The 27,855-nt window shown below is 47.5% G+C and overlaps 2 protein-coding genes across 2 annotated transcripts; both read left to right on the forward strand.

The window, feature by feature from the left end:
* The first annotated feature begins 533 nt into the window (after positions 1-533).
* dnajc27 (DnaJ (Hsp40) homolog, subfamily C, member 27) lies at positions 534-4,183 on the forward strand. The gene is made up of 7 exons (XM_019860764.1): positions 534-1,180; positions 1,970-2,052; positions 2,129-2,198; positions 2,927-3,091; positions 3,160-3,282; positions 3,362-3,522; positions 3,856-4,183. The coding sequence occupies exons 1-7, from the start codon at positions 1,094-1,096 to the stop codon at positions 3,986-3,988; spliced, it is 822 nt and encodes a 273-aa protein (XP_019716323.1). The 5' UTR covers positions 534-1,093; the 3' UTR covers positions 3,989-4,183.
* A 5,239-nt stretch (positions 4,184-9,422) lies between these two features.
* xdh (xanthine dehydrogenase) lies at positions 9,423-27,144 on the forward strand. The gene is made up of 36 exons (XM_019860676.1): positions 9,423-9,644; positions 9,949-10,118; positions 10,863-10,920; positions 11,959-12,055; positions 12,263-12,371; positions 12,518-12,644; positions 13,642-13,703; positions 13,963-14,049; positions 14,121-14,201; positions 14,694-14,838; positions 14,953-15,045; positions 15,140-15,291; positions 15,591-15,684; positions 16,560-16,669; positions 17,433-17,617; positions 17,689-17,851; positions 18,766-18,855; positions 18,950-19,113; positions 19,265-19,388; positions 19,464-19,583; positions 19,833-19,929; positions 20,078-20,202; positions 20,269-20,402; positions 20,475-20,562; positions 21,821-21,907; positions 21,983-22,174; positions 22,251-22,396; positions 22,463-22,544; positions 23,169-23,264; positions 23,349-23,552; positions 23,623-23,675; positions 23,750-23,864; positions 25,030-25,095; positions 25,172-25,360; positions 26,316-26,483; positions 26,576-27,144. The coding sequence occupies exons 2-36, from the start codon at positions 10,059-10,061 to the stop codon at positions 26,624-26,626; spliced, it is 4,014 nt and encodes a 1,337-aa protein (XP_019716235.1). The 5' UTR covers positions 9,423-9,644; positions 9,949-10,058; the 3' UTR covers positions 26,627-27,144.
* The last annotated feature ends 711 nt before the right edge of the window (positions 27,145-27,855 follow it).

Consider the following 27,855-nt stretch of genomic DNA (forward strand, 5'->3'; position numbering starts at 1 on the left):
CTGGTACACACACACACACACACACACACACAGACACACACACACACACAGACACACACACACACACAGACACACACACACACACAGACACACACACACACACAGACACACACACACACACAGACACACACACACACACAATTGATTGGGCAAGCAAAAAAAAAAGAATCAATAGATAAATGTATTGGAGTAAAAGTGCTGTTTCTTCTGAAAATATGTAAAAAAACATCAAATATATTCTCAAATCAAACTAAAAAGTATGTTACAACAAAACTATTCAATTTTTGAGGCAATTACAATTCATTTCCAGTTACTTCTGTAAATGTAATGGAGTAAATGTAGCGCGTTACTCCCCCCATGATACATTTAATCAATTGTTCAAAATCGGTTTGGTATCGTTCATGTTGATACTCTTACTTCCCCATGAATGTAACATGAAATACACTTTTTAGTAATCACTTCATTACATTTTTATTACTTTAAATTTTGCACGGTTGGTTCCTCAATGTCTGTTTATTGTGAAAAGAACGAGCGGAAGTACGTCTACGACAGCTGCTCGTGCACGGCGTATTTGGATTTAGGCTATGGCGCTAGCAAGTCCCCTCGCTCCGTTTATGCCGCCCTTGGTGACAGATTGCCAAATCATGTCACTCATGTCCAATTTAATCGTAATTGCATATTAATAATAATAACAACACAACGGTAGTTGTATCGTAGATCCAGTCGCGCGTTCATGGATCGTGCTAGCGTTCTCCGTTAGCCGCAAGGGTGTGTAGTTACGTAGTCTTCATTCCTTCCTTCTAAAGTTTCAAGTTTTCCATTCATTTTCAATACCGCTTATCCTGAAGAGGGTCGCGGGGGGCGTGCTGGAGCCGATCCCAGCCATCTTCGGGCGAAAAGCGCACTACACCTTTAACTGGTCGCCAGTCAGTCGCAGGACACAACATATAGAGACAAACAACACTTCACACCCACATCCACACCGTCACTGTGTGGAAACCGACCCCACGCTGCCCGCACACGAGTCCGGCGAGTGGACCACCACACCGTCAGCCACCTCTTTCAGTTTTCAAGGATTTAAAAAAAAAAAAAAATGGAAACGAACGTGCCGAAGAGACGAGACAACAAGAAGCCGCTCCGCGTGAAAGTCATAAGCCTCGGCAACGCTGAAGTCGGGAAGGTAAATTCTCAACTTAATTGTCAACATTTGGCAACGTCGCATCATTTGACGACGTATTGTTTGAATGCAATCAATTCCTAATTTAATGCCAGTCCCCCCGCCTTCCCTCACCAAAAAAGCCACCAATTTTGTTTCGTAACGTGTTTTTAATCAAGGACGCTATCACTATAATGCATGAATAAAGATTTTAAAAAGACAAAGAAAGAATGCAAACAAAGAAACAGACGACTCAAATATATAATTTGTACCGGAGTATTCGTGTGTTGGACGTGTCTCGGTAAGGGGCGTGGCCTCGTGTTACACGTCAGGAGCTGGAGTCAGGTGGACGGGTTATTCTGCGTGTGAGCAATATGTGTATGTATTAATAACATGTTCATTTTGTTTTCTGTTTATTGAGAATTGTACTATGACTTGTTCGAATAAAGATTCATAAAAAAAATTAAAAAAAATAAATTATTCTGCGTGTGAGTGCCTGGCCGTGAGTTGTGGCTGACAGCAGCTCTTTGCGTGTGCAAAGTGTTCCCATTTTGTGTTGGTGTTTGATTATTTACCGGATTCAATAAATGGCTGAAGATGCATGGGTGAAAAAAAAAAAGTGTAATACACCGAAATTGCAGTGCCAGATTTACAGTATGCAATTTTAAGCCTCCTATTGTAACTATGTGGTGTATTTTTGAATCTGTTGTATTCAAAAAACATCTATTCTACTACATTTTGATGTCAATTAGAATTTGATTAGTTGTTCATTTTTGGATTTAAATGTAATGGCACTGTCATTTCTCCCTGCAGAGTTGCATCATCAAACGTTATTGTGAGAAGAGGTTTGTTCCCAAATATTTGGCTACGATTGGAATTGACTACGGGGTCACCAAGTAAGTGTGTTCCCTTTTGCAGTTAACGCATTTGTATGTGTCTGTAATGTGACTCTATCAAGGCATGTGTTGTCAGGGTGCAGGTTCGCGACAGAGAAATCAAAGTCAACATCTTCGACATGGCTGGGCATCCATTCTTCTACGAGGTGAGTCTGAAAAAGTTCATTGGGAATGTTTATTTTCCAGAAAACGGTAAAAGCAAGAGATAGGGACCGAGCTCCGCTGGAAATAGCGCAAAACCTTCTGTAATTGATGTTTTGAACTGCCAATATTAACTCATTCACTCTTATGGAGTTCGATAGTAATCAACTGGAATCCTGGCGTTCTCCATTATAGAGATCTGGCGGCGTGAAGTACGTTTTTTTTCATCGGTAGGGGTGGAGAAGGGTCTTCGCTTGTTTGTGAATATCAAGTTTGTCAGCTGTGGTGACAAAACATGTGCCTGGAGGCGGCGGCATTCCGGTGCTTTGAATTTGAAATGAGCACAGCTTTTGCATAGAAGATGAAGATTAGAGGGTGAATTTCAATTTGTCCCATCAATTATGAGTGAGAAAAAGCCCATAAATGGTATAAACAGAGTATGTGTCACGATAGCTAAAAGTAAATGGCGAATTGCAAATAAGGAAGTCATTGATGTTCAACTAAAAATGATCCTTCAACAGACAAAAAAAAACAAACACAAACAAAAAACAAAAACAAAGTCAATCTAGCCAATCTGGTGACCGGAAGTTGTGTTATTATGTTGGCTAATGCTAAATGCTTTCTTGGTTGACAGTTCAACAGCCTTGAACAAGTCAATGCACTCATCAGGAATTTGTAAATAACGAACCGCAAACAGTTGTGCTCTTCTATAAATCCATCTGTTCTCGTGCAGGTGCGGAATGAGTTCTACAAGGACAGTCAAGGTGTACTGCTGGTGTACGACGTCGGTCTTCGGGACAGTTTTGACGCCCTGGATAGCTGGCTGGGCGAAATGAAACAGGAAATGGGCTCGCAGGCCAACATGGACAGCATCGTGTTCATAGTCTGCGCCAACAAGGTCCCACTTCCCTCGGGCCGATTGGCAGCGACCTCCCCAGTCAGGAAGTGACCCGATTGTGTCCGCAGGTGGACCTGTTGAAACGGCGAGTGGTGGACGAGGGGGAGGGCCGTCTGTGGGCCGAGTCTCGAGGGTTTCATTACTTCGAGACGTCGGCGCAAAGTGGAGAGGGGATCAATGAGATGTTCCAGGTGGGAAGACGTACCGGAACCTCGCCTGATCTCGAACCGGAACGTCGACTCAGTCTGTGGTGCCTTTGTGTGCGTGCAGGCCTTTTTCTCCTCCATCACCGACATGTGTGAAAACGGCGGGAAGCGCCCCGTGTCTGAGGTCAGCGTAGGCTTCACCAAAGAACAAGCGGACACAATCAGACGTATCAGAAACAGCAAGGACTCCTGGGATATGCTGGGGGTCAAACCCGGCGCCACACGGTGAGTTGACGAGCGAGGGCCAGACCGACGAGAGGTTCTCAAATGTCTTAATATTGCCATTTTTTTTCCCCTCACAATTCCCAGCCGTCCTGGTGGCTGTGGTCTGTGACTTGATTTTTGTCAAAATACCCCAACAAGCAACAATTACAGGACACTTTCACGCCATTTTTCTTGTCGGGCTGACAAGATTAGTAGACTCATTTCGGCGACGTCGACGAGCAAAATTAATTTCATAGTTGACGAGTCGTTTATGTATTTATTTATTCATTTTCTTGGAAAGATGAGTGGATCAAATCCTTTTTTTTTCCTCCCTTCCCACACGCTTGTTTCCAGGGAGGAGGTCAACAAGGCATACAGGAAACTGGCGGTACTGTTGCACCCAGACAAATGTGTGGCCCCCGGGAGTGAAGATGCATTCAAGGCGGTGGTGAACGCGCGCACCTCACTGTTGAAGAACATCAAATAACGGCAACTCACGTCAAACATCTCACAGCTCTTCTCTCAGCACTTTGCGTTCCACCTCTCGGGTGCCATGTTATTCTCCGCCAAACCCTTTTGACGACGTCTCTGAACGCATTTATGTACGTGTGTGTGTGTGTGTACAAGAGCTTACATTTTCGCATGAAATCATCTCACTATATTCCGTAGGATTGATCATGGGGAGGAGACTGTTTTCTTAAAATGTATTTATTAATTTTTTATGTTTGTCACTTCGATTTGATATATGTAATCCGTTTACTGGGAGTCACTGGCTTTTCTCCAGACTCCAGACCAAAAGGCATCCCAACAACATTTACGTGACTGGCTGTTGTTCAGCTTTATTTGATTAAAACAATTTTTTGCAGATTATTTGTGCCGTGATAACTTGCAGATTTTGAAGCAATCATCTGATGTGTTTTTCCAGTTGTCCAAAAAGTATGCCACAACGCACCGAGCTCTATTGGATGCAGATTTTAAGAGCAGAGAAGAAGAATGCTTTGGTTGATCTTTTGAGAGTTTAAGTATGTCATGTTTAATTCGATTGTTCGCGATGCTGCTTCGTGTATGTCACATTAGCAATTGTTTGAATGTTTACAATTAGCGTCGACGCTCTTTCCCGTCAGCCCGACGATTGCATTTTGTATTTCTGTACGTTAGCATTGAGCTCGCGGATGTAAGTTATTTTCCTATTTCAACATACATTTGATTCTCTTTTGTTGAATGTCACAGTAGACCTCAGCTGGGAGCTACAAATACATGTTATTTTCATGGCAAACTTCACCTGGGAGATACTTGAAGCACGTACGCTGTGTCCTTCCTTGCGCGAGTGACAACTAAGGAACACGGTATCTTAATTGCTCAAATTATTACTATTATGATTAATGAATACTTTAAAAGTGCTTTATGTGTGTGTTTTAGGAGTTCTAAGGGTGTGGAAATGTTGAAACCATGTAAGAGATTTTTATCTCTTCTGTCCTCCTATCTTGGATGCTTTTGGAATAGGAAGAGGCGTGTCTCATTCGCACGGTCACAAGCTGAGCATGGGTTGCCGCAACAACATGCGTGACTCGATGGATTCGGAGCGAGGGCGTGACGCAATGACGGGCAAGGTCATTTCAAGTCAACGCCATGGCGCATGCATGAACCCTTTTCGGCTTGAGACCCGAATGCGAAATGTCATCGGAATCGTGCGGGCCGCCAAAGCGACTGCTGACAGTCTAGTCCTTTGCTAGTTCCACAATCAATGGAACCGGTCGTGTTGGCAGGGCTCCATAACTTCTTAAATAACCCAAACAATCATCACGCCTCGTGAACTATTCAACTGTTTGTGGAACTGTTGCGGCCTCTTATCACAGCTGTGGTAAACTGCACACGGCACGACAGCACTCGACCGACTATCCCACGAGCTGTTGCTTGGTGACATTGCTGTTTTGGAAAAAGTGCCACATCGTCATGTTGATGAGGCAACCCGTGCTCAACTCGTGACCGTCCTGATTTTGCACACCTCTGAGGCGCTTATTCGCTGGTCTTGGAAAAAAACAGAATGGTCGCTTGTATCTCAAGCCACCGCTGTTTTTTTGTTTTTTTTTTTGGCATCCATCCACATTGACTCCCACTTGGGCCTTTGGTTTTGTTCCTGAGTCAACCAAAGGCGCATGAATTATTTCATCCTTGAAAACCCTTTTGAGGTTTCATTATACAGTCAAGGCTTTTGCGAACAATTCAGCCCTTCCTTCCAACTTTTGTCAGCTGACCTTTTGACACCTTTCCTATGAATTAAAACAGCAGAGGAAAAAAAAGAGCATATGAAGCATGTGATGGTCTAACTGGGTGGCGACTGTGTGCAACGTGACGAAACGTCATCCCTGCCTTTGTTTGTTATAATTGCTGAGGAGCGCTGTTTTCATTTCACTTGAACCCTTTCCATGCTGTTCATTTTCGACGCACATATCTTTATGGTATCAACATCTTTCTAATGGTCTACATCCATTCGTGTAGTACGGACCTCCTCAAGATGTGTCTGCCATTCATTCACTTGACTGTTTCGGGGAAAAGGGAAAGTGTATTTTTTTCGGCTTGACGTCACTCGTTTTGGGACAAAAACTACAAACAATGCGGTGTCCTATTTTGCCTACGATGTGCAAAATGATGTCACGCAAATCTGACTTCCTCTGTAATCACATTGATGCTGTTTCACTCTTTCATTGTTTCCAGATCTCCCCCCCCATCCCCTTCAGAGACTAGCAGGTGCATGCTTTTGTGGGACCCTTTGTAAATGTGGCGGGAACGCAAACACTTCTCAAAAATGTTTGAAGCTCCACTGTGAACACCTTCCCCACTGTCACGTAAAACTATGCACATTTATGGCACATCAAGTTGATGGTAAGTGTCACATCTGTTTTAGTGCACACGGGTCACATTTGAACCCAAATAACCCCACAGGGCACAATCTGTGTTGCTGCTTTAGCAAAGAATGACATTTTAAAAGACGTTCGTGTTGGTGTATTTTGGCTCGCTTGGGGAAAGGTCCCGCCAATCTTCCTGCTGCAAAATGTCAAAATTGTGATGCAAGAGTTAACTGTACTTTGACTGGATTCTTTAACTTTCCCCGCCTCAACTATAAACAGATTCACATGAGAGAGCCGGCGATGTTTTTGGACCTTTGTCTCCAGACACGGGGCCAACTGTAAATAATTATACAGTCCCCAAGATCTTCCAGGTGTCAAAGTTCTCCTGCAGCGCCCGATCAGTTTTACCAAGCGGTGAGACGGATTCCAGGTGACGCTCTTCTTTGTGTGTGAGATCTGCTGGGCCCGTTCAAGTAAATGCAAAGCTAGTCTTTGGTTGGATGAATGGAAACGATTGAACTCACGACAGAGGAGTGGAGAAGCATTTTGCCTCTCACTGTACTTTGCTGGCCTAGCAAGATAAATAAAATGGCATTATTTGTCGTGAATAATCCTTTTTGGGCCATTTAAGTCAAATTGAATCAGGACACAGTAGGTTGCCCCATCAACCTTCTAGATTTCGCCATTGTTGTTTCCCCATCTTGCTATTTGATGACTTGTTGACATGAGGTACATAGTCAAGCAGATGAACCAGTGGAAGGCTGCCGCTCCAGGGATTACGGGGTGAGTCCTCCCAACCTGTGTAGACCGGCTAGCCTCCGATTGCGCCGAAATCTTAAAGAGGAAGTCAAGTAAAAAAAAAAAAAATCTTTACAGTGATACGTTCAATGCGCCCCCCACTAGTCCACGCACGGCATTCTGATTACGGTACTGTGGCATTTATGGAATATATATTCAGCAGCACAACGCAAACAGTTCTCAAAAATGTTTGAAGCTCCACTGCGAACACCTTCCCCAATGTCACGTAAAACTATGCACATTTATGGCACATCAAGTTGCTGGTAAGTGTCACATCTGTTTTAGTGCACACGGGTCACATTTGAACCCAAATAACCCCACAGTGCACAATCTGTGTTGCTGCTTTAGCAAAGAATGACATTTTAAAATACTTTCGTGTTGGTGTATTTTGGCTCGCTTGGGGAAAGGTCCCGCCAATCTTCCTGCTGTAAAATGTCAAAACTGTGATGTAAGAGTTAACTGTACTTTGACTGGATTCTTTAACTTTCCGCACCTCGACTATAAACAGATTCACATGAGAGAGCCGGCGATGTTTTTGGACCTTTGTCTCCAGACACGGGGCCAACTGTAAATAATTATACAGTTCCCAAGATCTTCCAGGTGTCAAAGTTCTCCTGCAGCGCCCGATCAGTTTTACCAAGCGGTGAGACGGATTCCAGGTGACGCTCTTCTTTGTGTGTGAGATCTGCTGGGCCCGTTCAAGTAAATGCAAAGCTAGTCTTTGGTTGGATGAATGGAAACGATTGAACTCACGACAGAGGAGTGGAGAAGCATTTTGCCTCTCACTGTACTTTGCTGGCCTAGCAAGATAAATAAAATGGCATTATTTGTCGTGAATAATCCTTTTTGGGCCATTTAAGTCAAATTGAATCAGGACACAGTAGGTTGCCCCATCAACCTTCTAGATTTCGCCATTGTTGTTTCCCCATCTTGCTATTTGATGACTTGTTGACATGAGGTACATAGTCAAGCAGATGAACCAGTGGAAGGCTGCCGCTCCAGGGATTACGGGGTGAGTCCTCACAACCTGCGTAGACCGGCTAAGCGCCATCTTAAAGAGGAAGTCAAGTAAAAAAAAAAAAAATCTTTACAGTGATACGTTCAATGCGCCCCCCACTAGTCCACGCACGGCATTCTGATTACGGTACTGTGGCATTTATGGAATATATATTCAGCAGCACCGGAAAAGGCGCTACTTTGGACAGCTTCTCATCAACTACGATTTCCCATAATCCCTTTCTAGATGACCTCTGTCTGTGCCCTTCCTCTTACAAGTGGATCCTCAATTTCCTGACCGACAGACCACAGGTAGTGCGTTTGAGTCTCCACACTTCATCCTCCCTCATCCCCGGAGCACCCCAAGGCTGTGTACTGAGCCCCCTGCCGTATTCCCTCTACACTCCAAAATTATAATCAAGTTTCCTGATGGTCACGACTAAAATCACCCATCCGTCACCTTGAGCTGAACACCAACAAAACCAAGATGCTCAGAGTGGATTTCTCCACAAGCGGAAGAGGAGCTTGATTCCACTCATCATCGTTTGGAAATCTTCCAGGTAAATCTGCACCAAAATCTTCCTGGGCCTTTCTTGGTCATGCCGCCTCAGCACTCCGGTACAGAAAGCCTTTACCCTCTGTCAGACAACTGACAGGGCATTGAACTCACGACAGAGGAGTGGAGAAGCATTTTGCCTCTCACTGTACTTTGCTGGCCTAGCAAGATAAATAAAATGGCATTATTTGTCGTGAATAATCCTTTTTGGGCCATTTAAGTCAAATTGAATCAGGACACAGTCGGTTGCCCCATCAACGTTCTAGATTTCGCTGTTGTTGTTTCCCATCTTGCTATTTGATGACTTGTTGACATGAGGTGCACAGTCAAGCAGGTGAACCAGTGGAAGGCTGTCGCTCCAGGGATTACGGGGTGAGTCCTCCCAACCTGTGTAGACCGGCTAGCCTCCGATTGCGCCGAAATCTTAAAGAGGAAGTCAAGTAAAAAAAAAAAAATCTTTACAGTGATACGTTCGATGCGCCCCCCACTAGTCCAAGCACGGCATTCTGATTACTGTGGCATTTATGGAATATATATTCAGCAGCACCGGAAAAGGCGCTACTTTGGACAGCTTCTCATCAACTACGATTTCTCATAATCCCTTTCTAGATGACCTCTATCTGTGCCCTTCCTCCTACAAGTGGATCCTCAATTTCCTGACCCACAGACCACAGGTAGTGCGTTTGAGTCTCCACACTTCATCCTCCCTCATCCCCGGAGCACCCCAAGGCTGTGTACTGAGCCCCCTGCCGTATTCCCTCTACCCCCATTGCAAGGGCATCTCACACTCCAAAATTATAATCAAGTTTCCTGATGGTCACGACTAAAATCACCCATCCGTCACCTTGAGCTGAACACCAACAAAACCAAGATGCTCAGAGTGGATTTCTCCACAAGCGGAAGAGGAGCTTGATTCCACTCATCATCGTTTGGAAATCTTCCAGGTAAATCTGCACCAAAATCTTCCTGGGCCTTTCTTGGTCATGCCACCTCAGCACTCCGGTACAGAAAGCCTTTACCCTCTGTCAGACAACTGACAGGGCACTCTGGGCCAATGCTGCAGGACCGAGGAGAACTTTCTTGCCATAGGCCATGAAGCTGCTATTATTTGATGTGGGTATTTTTTTTTTTTTTTGCATTGATCTTTACCCTGCAAAGATACAAAAGCATTTCAGTACGGGCCCTACTGTACATAACTGAGCATGTGACCAATAGAGATGAAACTTGAAACTTGTTGGGTTGCTGCAGGAGGGCGGCGCTAGAACCACACGCCCCCTCCTGACGCCCGTCGCCGAGAATCAGTGAAGACTCTGGAGGGGACACAGACGTTTCACAACATAAGAGAACTGGACGGAAACATGACGACCTGTGGCCAGTCCTCGTCCGACGACCTCGTCTTCTTCGTGAATGGGAAAAAGGTAAACAATGTCATTTATTTAACTTGAATAATGATGACAACGGTTTACTCAAATGTAAGATGTTGCGTGTATGCAATTACTTGTCAGGGACCACGTACAGAAAACATTCAACAGGAGAGATGCTTTTTACCAGGATGATAGCTTTGTAGCTAATTTGCATCTGCAAATGAAGAGCCGAAAAGTTCAATTAGTATAGAAGCATAGCATGACTCACGCATCACATCACGCAACAGTCACGCATGTATCACGCACATAAATGGCATTTCTGTCTCTGAACCCTTTCAGGGACTACAGTGGACTGTTTATCATACAATCCGGTTACAAGGTGCATGAAAGGGTTATTAAAGTGTATTTGTCAAAGTGCGCAAAGATGCCGAACTGAATGACATTACTGTCCTCTCATCTCATGCGTTATGAAATGTAGTCATAAGTCAATGCTGACAGCCAGTTTCTTCATATCTTTTTTTTTTTTTAAGTGCTTGTTTGTAAAGAGTTTTATAACTTGTGACGGTTTTAACTCGTGAATGAAGAATACTGTACTGAAGACAGTAAATGCGACAGTGGTTAAAGAGCAGGTGACAGTGTGATCCGCACAAAGGCCTGCGGCTGTAAATGAATAACTGTTCACTTTTTGGGCCGGAACGTCTGCTCAACACAATGCCGCCTTAGATTTCATTTCATCACATGTCAGGCTAAAATGTGTTATTTCAGCAGTGCAAGTTTTTGTTGTTGTTGTTTTTCCAGGTTGTGGAGACAAATGCAGATCCCGAAATGACCTTGCTCACCTATCTGAGGAGGAAGTGTACGTCTCACACACACACACACACTCACACACACACACACACACACACACACACACACACACACACACACACACACACTTCGGATCAGACCAAAAGCATCAGAAGTACTCACGCTCTATGCTTAAGTAGAACAGATGATTGTGTAAATTTGAAGAAAAAAAAATTGTAGTCGGCTATAATGAAGTTGAAATCAAGTAGTGGATGATTTCTTTGACATTTTTGTTTTCAGCGCACTATGGCATCCCCAACTTTTGTGATGCCGTTTCAAATAAACATTGGTTAGCTAACTCATGTTTACTTTATCAAGCCAGCTCTGCTTTGCGGTAGACCCGCTGAACTTTATCCTCTTTTAATGCGTGACATGATCCCAAAATTAAAAACAAAAAAACATTCTCAGTCTTTTACACAATCTTTCCTCCTGGTTCACACTTATCGTTTTGTGAGTCTACCGTAACGGAAAAATGCTGCAATATACTTCTTGGAAGTTTCCTTTTTTTTTTCCTCACGTGATGGTTTTAGTTTCTCCTTCCCCGGTTGGTTGGTTGGTTGGTTCGGATCGCTGATCTTTGTCAGCCGTGGGCCTGTGAAGCCCTTTGAGATTTGTTTGGGCGATGCAAATCAACTTAACTTTAAAAAATCTGCGATACGGCGAACCGCGATATGGCCAGGGGTGACGCGTCTGTTTTCAAATGTAGTCATCAGAAAGAAAAAACAAAAAAAAAAAAAAAAAAAAGCAGATACTTGAAAAAACTTTCGGTACAATCACCAAGAACGACTTGCCATCACAGGACACATGTGCGGCGTCACATGCAATCTTAATTTGACTGCCGTTCTGCACATTTTACCGTTTCGGCAGAACGAATGTACCACTCGTTTGGTCTCACGCAAACCTCTCACGTGACGCTGCTTGATTTCATTGGCAGCGGAAATCGATCCGTCCTACTCGGACACGACGTGAATCAATTGTTGCCTCGTGACCCTTTGAGGACTTTGTCATGCCTGGTGGCGCCCACCTATTTGGATGTCGTCTCTTTCAGTGGGCCTACCAGGGACCAAGCTGGGTTGCGCCGAAGGTGGCTGCGGAGCGTGCACGGTGATGCTGTCCAAATACCAACCCCACACCCAAAAGCTGCTGTATCCTCCCCCCGCCTACGCAGTCGTTTGTTGCCCAAACGACGTGGGCCGCGAACCGATTTCAAGCTGACAGATTTCACACCCAAAAGCTGCTGTATCCTGCCCCGCCCTCGCAGTCAGTCGTATGTTGCCCAAATGACGTGGGCCGCGAACCGATTTCAAGCTGACAGATTGTGGCGCAGGGAACGAGTCCTTAACTGCGCTCAGTCATTATGCCGTCAACGCCTGCCTCGCCCCGATCTGTTCCTTGCATCTGGTTGCTGTGACCACTGTGGAAGGAATCGGCAGCGTTGCGAGGCAGCTGCATCCCGTTCAGGTAAAAGATCCGATCCACATCAGTCTAAAATGTAAAAACTCTTAATAAGTGTTCGTACTTGGTCTGTTTCCTACCTTGTTAAATATTTAGTCGTAAACGAGTTTTGAAGAGGTTGCTGACCCCACGATTTCTTGTGTCGTCTTCAGGAGCGGATCGCAAAGGCCCACGGCTCGCAGTGCGGTTTCTGCACCCCGGGTTTCGTCATGTCCATGTACACTCTGCTCAGAAATAACCCCACCCCCAAAATGGCTGACGTGGAGGAGGCTTTCCAAGGTAGGGAATGGAGAGGATGTTTCACCATGAACTGACACGCGCGGCAATTCCGGGTGGCAAAATCTTGAGCGGGAACAAACCCTGCTCTGGCAGGTCATTTGTCCAAGGTCAGTGAGAAAACAGGCTATAGCTTCCAGGTTATTTTAGCTTTTTTCTCTCCCGTCGTAGTTTGAATGTGTCAAGCGTCAGTCGAAAGCAAGATGGTACGTGACGAAATGGCGGCCATGATGGAAATAGTCGGTAGGAGAGCCCTCCCCAGAGAGATCAGCAGGCCCGATCCCCACCATGCGCAGTGTTGATGCTGCACTGCTTCCCTGTCCTGAGACGCCAGAAGGTGGAGCAGAAAACTCCTCTGGTGCCCAATATTTTGCCTGGATGACTGCCGAAGCTGCGTTCCTCTTGGCCAGCCGGTACCCGGCGGCTGACATTCCACGTCTTCCCAAGATCCCGGTCATCGGCCACATCCCAACACCTGACCACTTTGGCCCCTCCCACTGGCTGTGAGCCAATGGGAATGAAGACTTACGTTACCCTTCCGTTGCCGCGTGGGTGCGGGCCGCCAGGTGCTCACCATCGAGCCACACCTTCAGGTCAGGCCTCAGAGGGGGGCTCCCTGATTTGCGTTTAGGCAGGTGAAAACGGAGTCCAATTTTTTTGGAAGTTTCTGAGATGTCCTTAGTCTGCTCCCCGTTTGCCAAATGGATTTCCGTTTGAATTTTATTTTATTATCGGCAGCAGCACGTGTGCGACCGGTGGCGCCCGCTCGCAAGTGCACAGCACGAACCGCTGCGCTGAAGGTCCAAGCTGCCGATTCGCTTTGTAACTTCATTAGAAGATACGCGAAATGAGCTTTTACAAGCCGACATCTGTGAAAGTATTCGCCCCCTCGATCCCAGCAGGGGGTCGTGTGTGAGGGGAAGTGGGGGCACGGCTATGTAATTACTGGACCTGTCATTATCTGATGTGCGGTTCATTTTAACGACGTACTCATTTTTAGGAAACCTTTGCCGCTGCACTGGATATCGGCCCATCCTGGAGGCCTACAAGACCTTCACCGTGGTGAGGAACTGTCAGATTAGACCCGAGTTTCCCGCTACGCAGTGTTGCCTCGAGAAACAAGTTTCATTTGTTCTGTATTCACGCTCCTAACTCAAAACACCCGCATCTCACATCATCGTTCCCCATTGAAGTGATAGATGAACGATTTGGAGTAAATCAATCATTTTCGGGTCAATGAACTGAAATTGGCGCACGTGATGATTTCTCATGGCGCAGTGGTTGAAAAATCACGAGATTCGGTTGATGATGTCCCCCGTAGGAGGGCGGATGCTGTGGAGGGAAGGGACGAGAGAACGGCTGCTGTATGACGAATGGGGGAGCCGAGGAGAAGGAGGCGGATGTGGACGTAAGTGTGTGTGTCTCACTCTGAAGATGGCGCGTTCTTGCGAGGGGAGTGACAGCGCGCTCCATTTTCAGGCGGCCTCGAGGCTCTTTAACGCTGCTGACTTTGCGCCGCTTGACCCGACGCAAGAGGTCATCTTCCCTCCGGAGCTGATGGTGAGAAACAAAACACACACGAGCGGCAGCGTGCACCAGAGTCGGCAAAAGTGCTGTCACTCTGTCCTGATGTAGAACTACAGACACTTTTATTACAAAAAAAAAGACAAAGAAAGACTCTACATATACAAATTCAACTCATTATCTTAAACAAAAGCAAAAGAAGTTCAGACTATGGAATGTACTTCAAGGAGGAATTTGCTTCTTTTTTTTTCCAAGAGTCACTTTTTTGTTCTACATTTTAAATGGTCAGTATGACAAGACTATTTAATTTGTGTTCAAAGTTGTTACCCGCTGAGTGTTGTTCAAAATGTTACCCGAAATTGACTTCAACTCCACTACCCAACCAAAAAAAGGGCGACCGGCTGCAGCTATTCAGCCCACCCAAAACCAATTTCCATCAATTCCCTCAGGTCCAGAAAATGAACCCGACCTCCTGTTTAAGTCCTGATTCCTTTTTCTTTCATGTGTCTACGCTTTTGCTCCACGTAGTCCCTGAGCAAAAGTCAGAAGACTCGCTCGCTGCATTTTTGCAGCGACAGGACAATGTGGCTGCAGCCCGCCGACTTGGACGAGTTCCTGAGTCTGAAATGGAAACATCCTGATGCCCGAGTGGTGGTGGGAAACACTGAAGTGGGTACGTGTTCACTCCCGTGCACTCAAACACCGCAGACGCAGTCTCTCAACCACCTGCTCACTGTGTGCGTGCGTGCGTGTGTGTGTGTGTGTGTGTGTGTGTGTGTGTGTGTAGGTATAGAAGTAAAGTTCAAGAATATGTTGTATCCGGTCATTCTGGCTCCAGCCTTCATTCCGGAACTCCACAGAGTGACGCACACCGATGAGGGTGACTGCGAAGGCGGATCTTGACTTTCAACTCCAAAAAAATGGAAGAGGGAAACGTGGTCATAAACACCAGGCCGTGCGGGCCATGTTTGCAGGTATCGTGTTTGGGGCGGCGTGCACCCTCACCCAAATGGGTGATGTACTGAAACAGGCGGTGGATGAGCTCCCTCTCGACCAGACCCAGTTCTTCCTCGCCATCCTGGAGCAGTTGCGCTGGTTTGCGGGTCAGCAGATACGCAACGTTGCGGTGAGCGCGGGCGGAGCGTCGCGGGAAATGACGAAACCGATGCTCAGCCTTTCGGTGACACCGGTGGTGCTTTTTGGCGTGTGCGTTGCATGCGGCCACACAGGGCGGCAAAGAGGGGCAGAAACAGGGCATAAAATGAATAACGAGATCGCCAAAATCATAAAATAAAAAAATAAAAAACACAAACCCAGCCTGAACTACATTGAAATTGTCATTATTTACTTTTCAAAGCCAGAGGGGGGTCGTAACAGTGGGATTTTCCGTGCATATTTCAAAAAGGTGTGTTGGATGCATTTCAGGCCGTCGGTGGGAACATCATGACCGCCAGCCCCATATCAGACCTGAATCCCGTTTTCATGGCAGCCGCCTGCAAAGTCACACTGATGGACAAAGGTAAGACACAAGAGCAAACGTGCGAGATGAAGCCGAACGTGTCCTTGTTAAAATGACGGCGTGTTTTGAAAGACGTTTGGAGTATTTACTTGAAATTCTGCTTCAGATTTGTGTCCTCCGAATAGGACAGTTCGGTGAGCTTTTCTTCCACTTGTGCCTTTTACGCTACTGCGTGACAGAGGTAAAATGGCCAATGTGCACGAGTAGAACAATCACAGCTCACTAGTAGAACGACTTTGTCTTCCTCAACTGCCTCGCACTGTAGCATGACTCGTGCACAAGCAGAACGATAAGGCCGTGCAGTGCACAAATAGAGAGACAGGGGCACACGTGGAGGAAGACGAGCAACTATACTTGGACAACAATTAAGACGGACTAGTAGAACAATTGGTTGGGTGGTTTGCGCGTCGACCTCACAGTGCAGAGGTCATGGGTTCGATCACGGCTCCAACCTTCCTGTGTGGAGTTTGCATGTTCTCCCCGGGCATGTGTGGGTTTTCTCCGGGTACTCCGGTTTCCTCCCACATTCCAAAAACATGCATGGCAGGCTGATTGAACATTCTTAATTGTCCCGAGGTGGGAGTGTGAGCGCGGATGGTTGTTGGCCCTGCGATTGGCTGGCAACCGGTTCAGGGTGTCCCCCGCCTGCTGCCCGAAGACAGGCTGGGATAGGCTCCAGCACCCCCCGCGACTCTTGTGAGGATAAAGCGGATCAGAAAATGGATGGATGGATCATAGAATAATTACATGTTACTGCTCGTAAGGCAAAACTTTGCGCTAATTGACAACTGCATGCTTCTTGTACGCCAAGTGACATGAAGACTACGTACTGAAGCCTATCCTGTGACCTGTCCTCTCCCCTTCCCGCTCATTAGATGGCAGCCGCGTGGTTCCGATGGACGACAGTTTCTTTGTGGGTTACAGGAGGACTGTGCTGCGACCACAAGAAATCCTGCTGTCCATCGAGATTCCCTATAGCAGGAAGGTACATGCATCACTCAAGCTAACCGCTCTCCGTCACTCTGAAACCAAAGCCTTAAAAAACAAACAAACAAAAAAAAACGAACAAACGAGAATGCGGACTTTGTATCGGTCTGTTGTGGTGAAGAAGGAGCTGAGCCAAAGGCCGAAGCTCTCAATTTACTGGCCAATTTACCGGTTGTGACCGAAAGAACGAGATCCCGGATACAAGCGGCCGAAATGAGTTTTCTCAGCAGGGTGTCTGGGCTCTCCCTTAGAGATAAGGTGAGAAGCTCGGTCATCCGAGAGGGGCTCAGAGAGGAGCCAGATGAGGTGGCTCGGGCATCTGATTAGAATGCCTCCTGGATGCCTCCCTTGTGAGGTGTTCCGGGCATGTCCCACCGGCATGAGGCCCGGGGGACGACCCGGGACACGCTGGAGAGACTATGTCACCCAGCTGGCCTGGGAATGCCTCAGGATCCGCCGGGAAGAGCTCGAAGAAGTGGCTGGGGAGAGGGAAGTCTGGGCTTCCCTACTAAAGCTACCGCACCCGCGACCCGACCCCGGATAAGCAATAGTGGATGCCTGGATGGACAAACGAGAACGCGATTGAAAGAGTAACCAGGTATCAATTGGTCACCTAGCAGGGTTATACTCCCACTCACACTCGGGTCTTGCGAAAGTAAAAACGACTCGCAAAGTCAAAAAAGAACAAGTACCCTTCCACATCATTCCTGTCATTTCCCCCAAGCATTTCTGTGGCGACTGTTTCTGCTCGTCCTCCCTAGAATCAGTTTGTGTCAGCCTTCAAGCAGTCACCTCGCCGAGAGGACGACATCAGCATCGTCACCGCCGCCATGAGCGTGACTTTCACACCCGGGACGTGCGTCGTGGAGGATGCCAGGCTGAGCTACGGCGGCATGGCGGCGACCACGGTGCTTGCCAAAAATACGGCGGCCAAACTGTTGGGACGGTAAAAAGCGCCTGCCACAGAAATGAATCGCGGAAGGAAGAGGGAGCGTTCCACCCTCCGATGTCATCCAGATGCTGGGGGGAGGAGCTGCTGGCAGAAGCTTGCTCCTCATTGGCAGAGGAAATGACCTTGGATCCCTCAGCGCCGGGCGGCATGGTGACATACCGGCGAACTTTGACCCTCAGCCTGTTCTACAAGTTCTACCTGACAGTGCTGCAGAAGCTCCGAGGGCAGGTACCCAACGTGCCGCTTCGCAGACCTAACTCGTCTCCGAATTGTTGTTGTCAAGTGTCAGACTTATACCCGGACAAATTTGAACAAAAGAACTCGACTCAGGGGAGGTTGTTAGTGCAGTCCGACGGGAATGGATCTCTCAAAGCGAACGGCGAGCAGTCGCTCCGTGATCACATTCAAAGTCTCTCGTGTTCCTCGCCGGTCTTTTATTGTTTACATATGCAAAATACAAGCAAGACACTGCCCACCCCCCCGATATTTGCAGACCACGCCCCCAGTCCGGCCCCTCGGTCGGCGACGTGATTAGCTTTTATCAAGCTTCGAACCGCAGATACTTTCACACCGTCTCTCACGAATAAACAAGTCGCAGACTTTGCAGATGACAAATGGTCGCCGGGGGCTGCGACCGGTTCCCAGACCGTCCTTTGATGTTCTGAAACACTTCGTTCCTAAACTGTTTACCGAGTCGAGCCTCTTTCTATCTGTTCGCACTCTTGCAGTAATGTGATTACTGTAAGATCCCCCCGTCCGGATGGCCCGACACCCTTGCGCAGACATTTGGGGGTACTCAATACAGAACCTGCCTAGACAGGCCCAAATTAAATGGAACTTTCAACATGATATCATTCTGTCCGTCGATTCCTCTAACATCAAGAAACCTTCATTGTCTTCTAAGTGACAGCTAAAACTGTGACGCCAACTGTCTTGGTGGGATTTATAAGTTAGGCGCAGCGGTTGCTTCGTTGGATGTCGCCGTTGCCCTTTTCCCATTTTCATCGAAAATTGCTGCAGCCAACTCCGACTCAAGTCTGATCCGACTCAAGCCACGTGACTCGAGTCCCTCACTTCAAGAAACAGCATCAGTCTACTCGATCATCTTTCAAAGACTGAACATGAGCTCGGTCGTCTGTCAGGGTCTGAACGTGGAAGAGGTCAGATCTGATCTCTTGAGTGCAACAGAGCTTTACCATCACGAGACGCCATCCAGCGTTCAGATCTACCAGGTACAAGCAAACAACCGAGGCATGATTTTCCCATTGTCCACGAAGCACGTATGTTTAAAAAATAAAAAAAACGAATGAATGCTTTCATCTGCAGGAGGTGCCACAGACCCAAAATGACGTGGTGGGCCATCCCATGATGCACCTCTCCGCTCTGAAGCAGGCGACGGGCGAGGCGGTGTACTGCGACGACATCCCGCTGTTTGAGAACGAGGTCTACTTGGCGCTGGTGACAAGCAGCAAGGCGCATGCTCGCATCCTGTAAGACTCCCTTCATTCACAGAGGCACACTCGTGCTCAGACATGATGCACGCCAGCTGCCCCCGACCGTTTTTGGCAATATTTTTGACAAACCGCCATCGAAACAACTAAAAGTGAATCGTTGAAAGTCGACCCGGGTTTTGCGCCGCAGTTCCGTCGACTCGTCATTAGCCGAGCGTTCGCCCGGCTTCATTTGCTGTGTCTTCGCCGACGACATTCCCGGCAGCAACGCCAGCGGGGTCAAGCATGATGAGACCGTCCTTGCTGATGGCCAGGTAAGTGTTCATCTTAGTCACTCGCGAGGCTCGCGTTCTGATTTGGCCGTTCGGTTGACACTTCTCACGACGCAGGTCACATGTGTGGGTCACATCGTTGGCGCCGTTGTGGCTGACACTCAGCTTCATGCCCAGCGAGCCGCCAAAGCCGTCAGGATCCAATATGAGGAGCTGCAGCCTATTGTCACCATACAGGTTAGAGCACCTCGGATCCGATGGCACCAATTGTCGTCGTGCGCTGAAATGATCAAGACGCAAGCGAACGCAGAGTTGAAATGAGTTTTGGCAACGCGGCTCCTTCTGGTTGACTGGCTGCATGTCAGTCGGAAGATCGTTCAGAAGCTGCAAAACTGCATTGCCGAACACGCATTATGTCGGATGACATTTTTTTTTTCTGGCCTTTCCAAAACGTTCTTCTGGAAAGCTTCTTTGTCTGCTTGACAGGAAGCCATTGCCGCCCAGTCCTTCTATCAGCCAATCAGAACACTTCAGAAGGGGGACCTGGAGGAAGGATTCAAACAGGCAGACCACATCCTGGAAGGTGAAATCGTGAGCCCGCGAATGCAAAACGGACTTGATCCGGCTGCTCATATTACCTCATTCAGTACCAGCCAATTGTAGACCAAGTCTGAAAAGACGTTTAAAAACGTCTTTGGGAGTGAATGAGTTACCATCTGACTGACTGACAGGTGAGATGCACATCGGCGGTCAGGAACATTTCTACCTGGAGACCAACGTGACAGTGGCTGTCCCTCGAGGGGAAGACGACGAAATGGAGCTCTTTACCTCCACTCAGAATCCCTCCGAGGCGCAGGTGAGGGAAAACTTTGGCGAGAAGCTTTGACCATTTGACCGAGGCTTGGATTGTTTTGCACGGCAGTCTCTGGTGGCCAAGGCTTTGGGCATCCCCGCCAACAGGGTGGTGGTCCGGGTCAAAAGGATGGGCGGAGGCTTCGGCGGGAAAGAAAGTCGGACCACCTTACTGTCCACGGTGGTCTCCGTAGCAGCACGCAAGTACGTCCGTCGGTCTCTTCTCGTGCAGCCTCGTTGCTTTCACGCCGACACGTTTTTCTGTTTGCGCACCAGATTGCGACGACCCGTCAGGTGCATGTTAGACAGAGATGAAGACATGTTGATCACCGGAGGAAGGCACCCGTTCTACGGAAAGTATAAGGTACAAAGGCACCGTTTCAAGGCTCCTAACAGATTGAACAAGTTCAGAACCGCACTCCTCATATATTATAACATTCATGCACATGCGGACAACACTGTTGGCACTCATCTGTCAATGAAAGAAAAAAAATACAGTGGTCACAGATAAAACTTCTGACACAAGTCCATCCATCCATCCATTTTCTGATCCGCTTATACTCACAAAGGTCGCAGAGGGTGCTGGAGACCTTCCCAGCTGACTCCGGGTAGTAGGCTGGGGACACCCTGAACCGGTTGCCAGTCAATCGCGCAGCTGACAAAAGGAATTATACATAAAACTTGGATGAAAATGAACCAGTGAACATCGGGCATTGCTTTTGAAGTACGGTTCAAAACAAACGAATGGAACAGGCCCGGACAAAATTCGTGGTAGCCTTCACTTTCACAACCAAGTGAGGCAATCGCTGCAATCAAAGCAGGGTTCGATTCCAGGCCTCGGCCTTTGTGTGTGGGATTTGCATGTTCTCCCCGTGCCTGCGTGGGTTTTCTCCGGGTACTCCGCTTTCCTCCCACGTTCCAAAAACACGTGTGGCAGGTTAATGGAACACTCCAAATTGTCCCGCGCTGTGATGGTGAGTGCGAATAGTCGTTTGTCTGTGTGTGCCCTGCGATTGGCTGGCGACCAGTTCAGGGTGTACCGTGCCTATTGTCCGAAGACAGATGGGGCAGGCTCCGGCGGCCCTTGGGAGGATAAAGCGGATTTGAAAATGGATGGATGGATAAAAAGTAGGCCAATGAGTATTGTTATTTGAAATGTCTACATGTGTTGCTTCATACACCATTTGCTTCCAAATTGTCCCGCGCTGTGATGGTGAGTGCGAATAGTCGTTTGTCTGTGTGTGCCCTGCGATTGGCTGGCGACCAGTTCAGGGTGTACCGTGCCTATTGTCCGAAGACAGATGGGGCAGGCTCCGGCGGCCCTTGGGAGGATAAAGCGGATTTGAAAACAGATGGATGGATAAAAAGTTGGCCAATGAGTATTGTTATTTTATATGTCTACATGTGTTGCTTCATACACCATTTGCTTCAAAGGTCACAACTGCAACACAGTCCCTCTTAGTTAGCCGGCGTCTACGGGGTTTTCCATTCAGACTTAGCATGAAGCTAACGGATGCTATCTCGTTATTTGACCACCCCCACCCACCACACACACACACCCACGTCTTTTCCAAGCCCATCGTTAAAACGAAAGCACTGAAACCACGCCTTCCTCCCTCAAGGTGGGCTTTCTGAAGAGCGGGAAGTTGGTGGCCCTGGATGTGTCGTTCTACAGCAACGTGGGAAACTCCCTTGACCTCTCTCTGGCAGTGAGTATCCCTCGCCACGCACGGTCGTGATGATGCATCGACGTCGTTCCCTCACCTGATGCTTTTGTCGTCGAGGTCATGGAGCGCGCTCTGTTCCACATGGAGAACTCGTACAGCGTTCCAAACGTGCGTGGTCGCGGCTTTTTATGCCGCACCAACCTGCCGTCCAATACGGCCTTCAGAGGCTTCGGAGGTCCCCAAGGCATGATGATTGCCGAGAGCTGGATCAACGACGTGGCTCATAGCCTGGGCTGGCCGGCCGACAAGGTCTGTCGATTTCCTGCTGAAAAACGTCAAACTTATGGGAAGGGGGTGTTGGCGGGACCGTCTCTTCGTGTTGCAGGTTCGACGCCTCAACCTTTATCAACAAGGCGAGGTAACACCGTTCAACCAGGTCCTGGAACAGTACACTTTGGATCGGTGCTGGGATGAGTGCCTGTCCCGCTCGCGGTACCAGCAGCGGAAAGCTGCCGTCGACCTTTACAACAGGTGGGAAGGCGTTATTGCCACGTCAAAAGGTTGTCGCCTTCAAACAAGTCGCTCCCTTTCCGCCAGGCAGAACCGATGGACCAAACGAGGCCTCGCCGTCATACCGACCAAATTCGGCATCAGCTTCACCGCGACTTTTCTGAACCAGGTATGTGCCGCTTGCACGTTCAAAGCCATCTATGCCGGCCCAAACGAGATCAGACGCACGGAACGACATTTACAACTTGAAAAAGTGGAAAGAATTGATTTCCAACAGTCTTTGGTCTTCATTTCATAGCGTCTCACATTCATTTCATAGCGTCTCACACACACACACACACACACACACACACACACACGCACACACACACGCGCAGAGAAAGAGAAAGAGAGGCGGCCCGATGGTCGAGTGGTTAGCGCGTCAATCTCACAGTTCAGAGGTGCAGGGTTCAATTCCGGCCCTGGCCTTCCTGTGTGGATTTTGCATGTTCTCCCCCGTGCGCGTGTGGGTTTTCTCCGGGTACTCCGGTTTCCTCCAACATTCCGAAAACATGCATGACAGGCTGATTGAACACTCAAAATTGTCCCTCGGTGTGAGTGTGAATGCCGATGGTTGTTGGTCTCTGTGTGCCCTGCGATGGGCTGGAGAGAGAGAGAGAGAGAGAGAAAGCGCTAGCTATGTATTGAATGATACAATACACGCTATAGATGGATGGTCAGATGAGTAACAGCAATCGAATGATGGATGCACAATAAAACGACGCTTTGATTGACATTTGTTTTGTGTCGACAGGCTGGAGCGCTCGTTCACATCTACACGGACGGGTCGGTCCTCCTGACTCATGGCGGGACAGAAATGGGACAGGGACTCCACACCAAGATGGTTCAGGTCGTTCAGAGACAGAGCAACCGCGGTTATGACGGTCATTTCGGCGGCAGAGAGTTTTTTTTTAACAAAATTCGACTGTTCCAGGTGGCCAGTCGAGTTCTCGGCATTCCCTGCTCAAAGATCCACATATCGGAGACCAGCACCCAAACGGTCCCGAATGCAAGTCCGACTGCTGCTTCAGCCTCCTCGGACCTCAACGGAGCTGCTGTGAGAAATGCCTGCCAGCTCCTCAACGAGCGCCTTGAACCCTACAAGATCAAAAACCCCAAAGGATCATGGGAAGACTGGGTGCGCGTCATTCCGAGCGTGACTTGGCCGAAAGCTTTGCCGCCATTGAGTGGCTTCCTTTGTGTTTCAGGTCAAAGCGGCGTACTTTGACAGAGTCAACCTGAGTGCCAACGGCTTTTACAAGTGGGTCCGTGTTTGAGCCGTGCGCTGTCGTCGTTTGGACGAGGCCGATCTCACTGTTGCCTGTCTTGTGTTAGGACGCCAGAACTGGGATACGACTTTGAAACCAACTCTGGCCGAGTGTTCAACTATTTCAGCTACGGGGTCGCCTGTTCTGAAGTGGAAATCGACTGCTTGACCGGAGCTCACAAGGTCACAAGGGGAATGCTTTCTGAGATGCTACATCTGTTACGTTTTGCGTGATGGTCGCGTAGAGGAGGACCCCGAAAAGCAGCGAGGAGCAGGGTGTCTGACCGAGATGTATTTCACAAAAAACGCAAACAGGAGAAACTAACTCAAAGACTCACTCAAATAAAATCCAGAAAATCTCCGGAAACAAAGTAGCAAACAAACCTACAACAGAAAACAAAAAGATGACACATGCACAGAGACGCACACGACAGCAACAATGACCCGATACCGACTGGTTGGGTAGGGAGTCCTTTTTAACACAACACGAACTAATGACACAATGACCAATAGGTGTGACACTGCAGGAGGAGCCCTACAGTGCCACCTGTTGGAAACTGCAGGAGGAGCCCTACAGTGCCACCTGTTGGTCACAAACAGAATCACCCGAACAATATCCTGTGTCAATCTACCACAAATTTATGCAGAAAACTTGTTGACTAGTCTATATAAATCAGGATGTATTGTATTGTATTGTATAGTAGGGTATAGCAAGGATATACTGCGGTGCCTTGAAAGACAAGGGACCCGGGAGGTAGAGCCATCAGTCTGCTGATTTTTTTTTTCTTGCTTTGATTCGGTAGCAAACATTTGAGAAACACTTTGGAGAATTCCACTTTTTGTATTAGCCTCTTATTTCACGAGCTGAATGATGAAGCTAATTCACATTTATGTTGTGTTGCAATGCTATCATCATTTCAGCAATGCATTGAACACAAACGGTACAGCAACATATGTAGACGGACAATTTATCAGTACCCATTCATGTTCTTTGTCCTCTGCCAAGAACAGTAGTAGTAGTAGTGTCATACTAATTAGCTGGGAGGAGTTGAAATGTTTCAATGACCAGAACGGTGAACCCCCGCACACGGTTCCTCACCCACGGATTCACCTATTTGCAGATATTTTTGGCTCAGTATTTTCAAGGGTTTATTTTCACCGTTTTTTTTTTTTTCATGGGAAACACATATTGGAGGCTTATTGGGGTTTTTAAAACAGTTTAGAGGGGTTAAAAAAAAACAAAAACAAAACTTATTTCCATTTTGACAGGTGTCGATGAAACATGAATTTTCGATATTTCTGGTGTCCACTGTCTATCAGTCTGACATTGTACTTGTGCTTGATGTAGAACCTGAGCACCACCATTGTAATGGACGTTGGTGTGAGCCTCAATCCCGCGATAGACATCGGACAAGTACGTTAGCAAGTCGACAAATTCAAGATGTTTTATTCTTTGCGGGCGGCTGCAAATGTTGTCTATTTGTGTCAAGGTGGAGGGGGCGTTCATGCAGGGTCTGGGTCTCTTCACCCTGGAGGAACTTCACTATTCCCCCCAGGGCGTCCTCCTCACCCGGGGTCCGGGTTCTTACAAGATCCCGGCCTTTGGTGACATACCCACCGAGCTTACTGTGTCGTTGCTTCGTGACGCAGCCCACGACAAGGCCATCTTCGCCTCCAAGGTAACTGTCACCAGAGGTGGGGCACTCGAGCCAAATGACTGTCGTCGACTCGAATCGACTCGGCGGTTTTATGTCTTGAAACTTTCTTGTCAAATCACATTTTCTTTCTTTGAATGTGCCTTTTGTCCTTGAAAGAAAAGTCATTTTATGCCTCATGGGTGCCACCGGTCGGCTAAGGGTCACTCGTTGGGCAATTGTCACACATGACGCGCTTAAAATGATGGAAAAAATGGGAATGGATGGGCGGATTATCTCTTTCATGAAGACGATCGTAATGCAAGGTTTGCCACTCGAAGGTACACAACATCTACAGTAAACTTCCTCTGTCAGACGCAGGTGCGCTAGCTGTTTTAATGGTGAAGCCAAGCTAGCTAGCGGGCTTATCTTGACAGCTTAGCACATCAATAGCCGGTCAAATATGAACCAAACTTTATGTCCGTTGTTGCATTTAATTGAGAAGACCATAAAGCGCTCGAAATTATGGAGACTGTAATCTTGAAACTAGTCCAACCAATAAGCGATCATGGATTGAGCCATAGACGTGTGTCCTGGTTCTGACTGTCTCCGCCATATTTGATGTGGCCGAACCCCTATGAACTCAAATCATCTGTATTTCTAGAGCACTTGAAAACAAGAGCCGCTGTATACAAAGTGTTGCACGTGGAGCAAAAAGAATTCGGACAGCAACAAACAATATCACACTAAATTAATAGCGAAGAAAGTAGAAATCAAGTCTCATGCTGAGTGATGAGTTTGACACCTCTGTACCAGTGCAACCTGTTCATTGTACTAGCCGCATGTATGTATTGCACCCAAAAAAAGAAAAAAAGTCTCCTAATTGCAACCGGTTCTTAAATGTGAACTCTAAATGCATTGAACTGAAAGGTTCAATCGAGCCGAATTGTACATTCACTTGCTGGGCAAAGCTGATGAATGTTGTTCTTCTCTTGGTCAGGCTGTGGGTGAGCCTCCTTTGTTCCTGGCTTCATCCGTTTTCTTTGCCATCAAAGATGCCATTAGTGCAGCGCGGGCCGAGTCGGGCGTCACCGGCCCGTTCAGGTTGGACAGCCCCGCCTCTGCAGAGCGGATACGAAACGCTTGCAAGGACCGCTTCACTAAATTGGTAAAAAAATAACATGTTTTTAATCCATCGGCAGACAGAACGGATTTTCTAGTTGTTGTGGAAATCAGCAACAGTCGATCTTTGTGTGTCAGTGTCCCCCTGCAGACCCCGGGACCTTCCGACCTTGGTCTGTCCAAGTCTGAATTTTTTGGAAACCTGAACCGCCTGCCAGCATATGGAGGAGATCTTCAAGAACCCACCAAAATATATTGGGCAGAGGATGGGGACGTTAGCGGACGCCGAAAAGACCTTCCCGTCACACCGCAACTGATCGCTACGGCACCGTTTATCGCAGCGCTTTAAAATCAGTCGGACTATAAATGTGTGATTGTCAATGAAAGAACAAATCGTTTATAGCAGGAGCAACTGCGGCTTTTGCGCCTCTCTCCCTCTGGCTTCCATTCCGCGTAAAAGTGTGACTAAAAGTAATTCCGTGTCACTGTGCAGGTGAACTTTCACCGCCACCGTTTTTTTTTTTTTTTTTTTTTTTTTTTTGTGGGAGGTCGTTGACATTTGGAATTGTCGCTCGCCCGCCCGCACAGTTGTCCAAATGAGAGGCGAACGTGCTTCGAGCTGTTTATTTGTCATTCCTACATGATGTTTACTCAGAAACTGACACATAAAGCAAACAAGAATTAAACACTATTTGAGATCCACGTGCCGGATTTGTGGCAGTCAATTCTTTGAAAAAAATAACAAAAAAACTTTAGTTTACTGTCAAACTTAACTTTTAACTAGGAGAATTACACGTATTTAAGAGAACAACGTAGAGTCGCTTAGCCTTTAACCCCCTAGCTTGATGCTCATGCTAACACATAATGGCCAACGCATATCTAACCCTTTAAGCAACTGATTTTTTAACAAAAACGGTGCAGCAACACAGTGTGGAGGACCCAAGTACATTGAAGCAGTGAGCGCAGGAGTCTCAAAAAACAAAAAGGCAACAAGGAATGTGCAATTATGCAAAATGCTACAGCAAAGAAGTCAACGACAACAACAAAAAATAAAATGAACAAACACGGGGAAAGGACTCACCAGACATCTTTTCGGACGACGCCCATGCCTCCGTGAGTTAGAGCAGGAAATACAACCACAGTCTGTACCGAGTCGATCAGGAGCGTTGCTAAGCAACGGAGGCAAATCCCGTGGCGAACATTTTGTTCGTCAGGAAGTTCGTGCCGGCGGCTCGCTTCCTACGGTTCGCCGCAACGAAGGCCTTTTTGCTATTTTGTGGGGGAAATCTGGTCATTATAATGAAGTTTACATTCTAAAGGTGTTTGTTGTAAGCAAAATCGGCAAATGGAAAATGGATTCGGTGAAATCGGGACTTTGAAATGTGAACGTCATCGGGGTGAAAACGTAAACTTGGTAC

The sequence above is a fragment of the Hippocampus comes genome, unplaced genomic scaffold (assembly GCF_001891065.2).
Source record: "Hippocampus comes isolate QL1 unplaced genomic scaffold, H_comes_QL1_v1.1 scaffold56, whole genome shotgun sequence".
Lineage (NCBI taxonomy): Eukaryota > Metazoa > Chordata > Actinopteri > Syngnathiformes > Syngnathidae > Hippocampus > Hippocampus comes.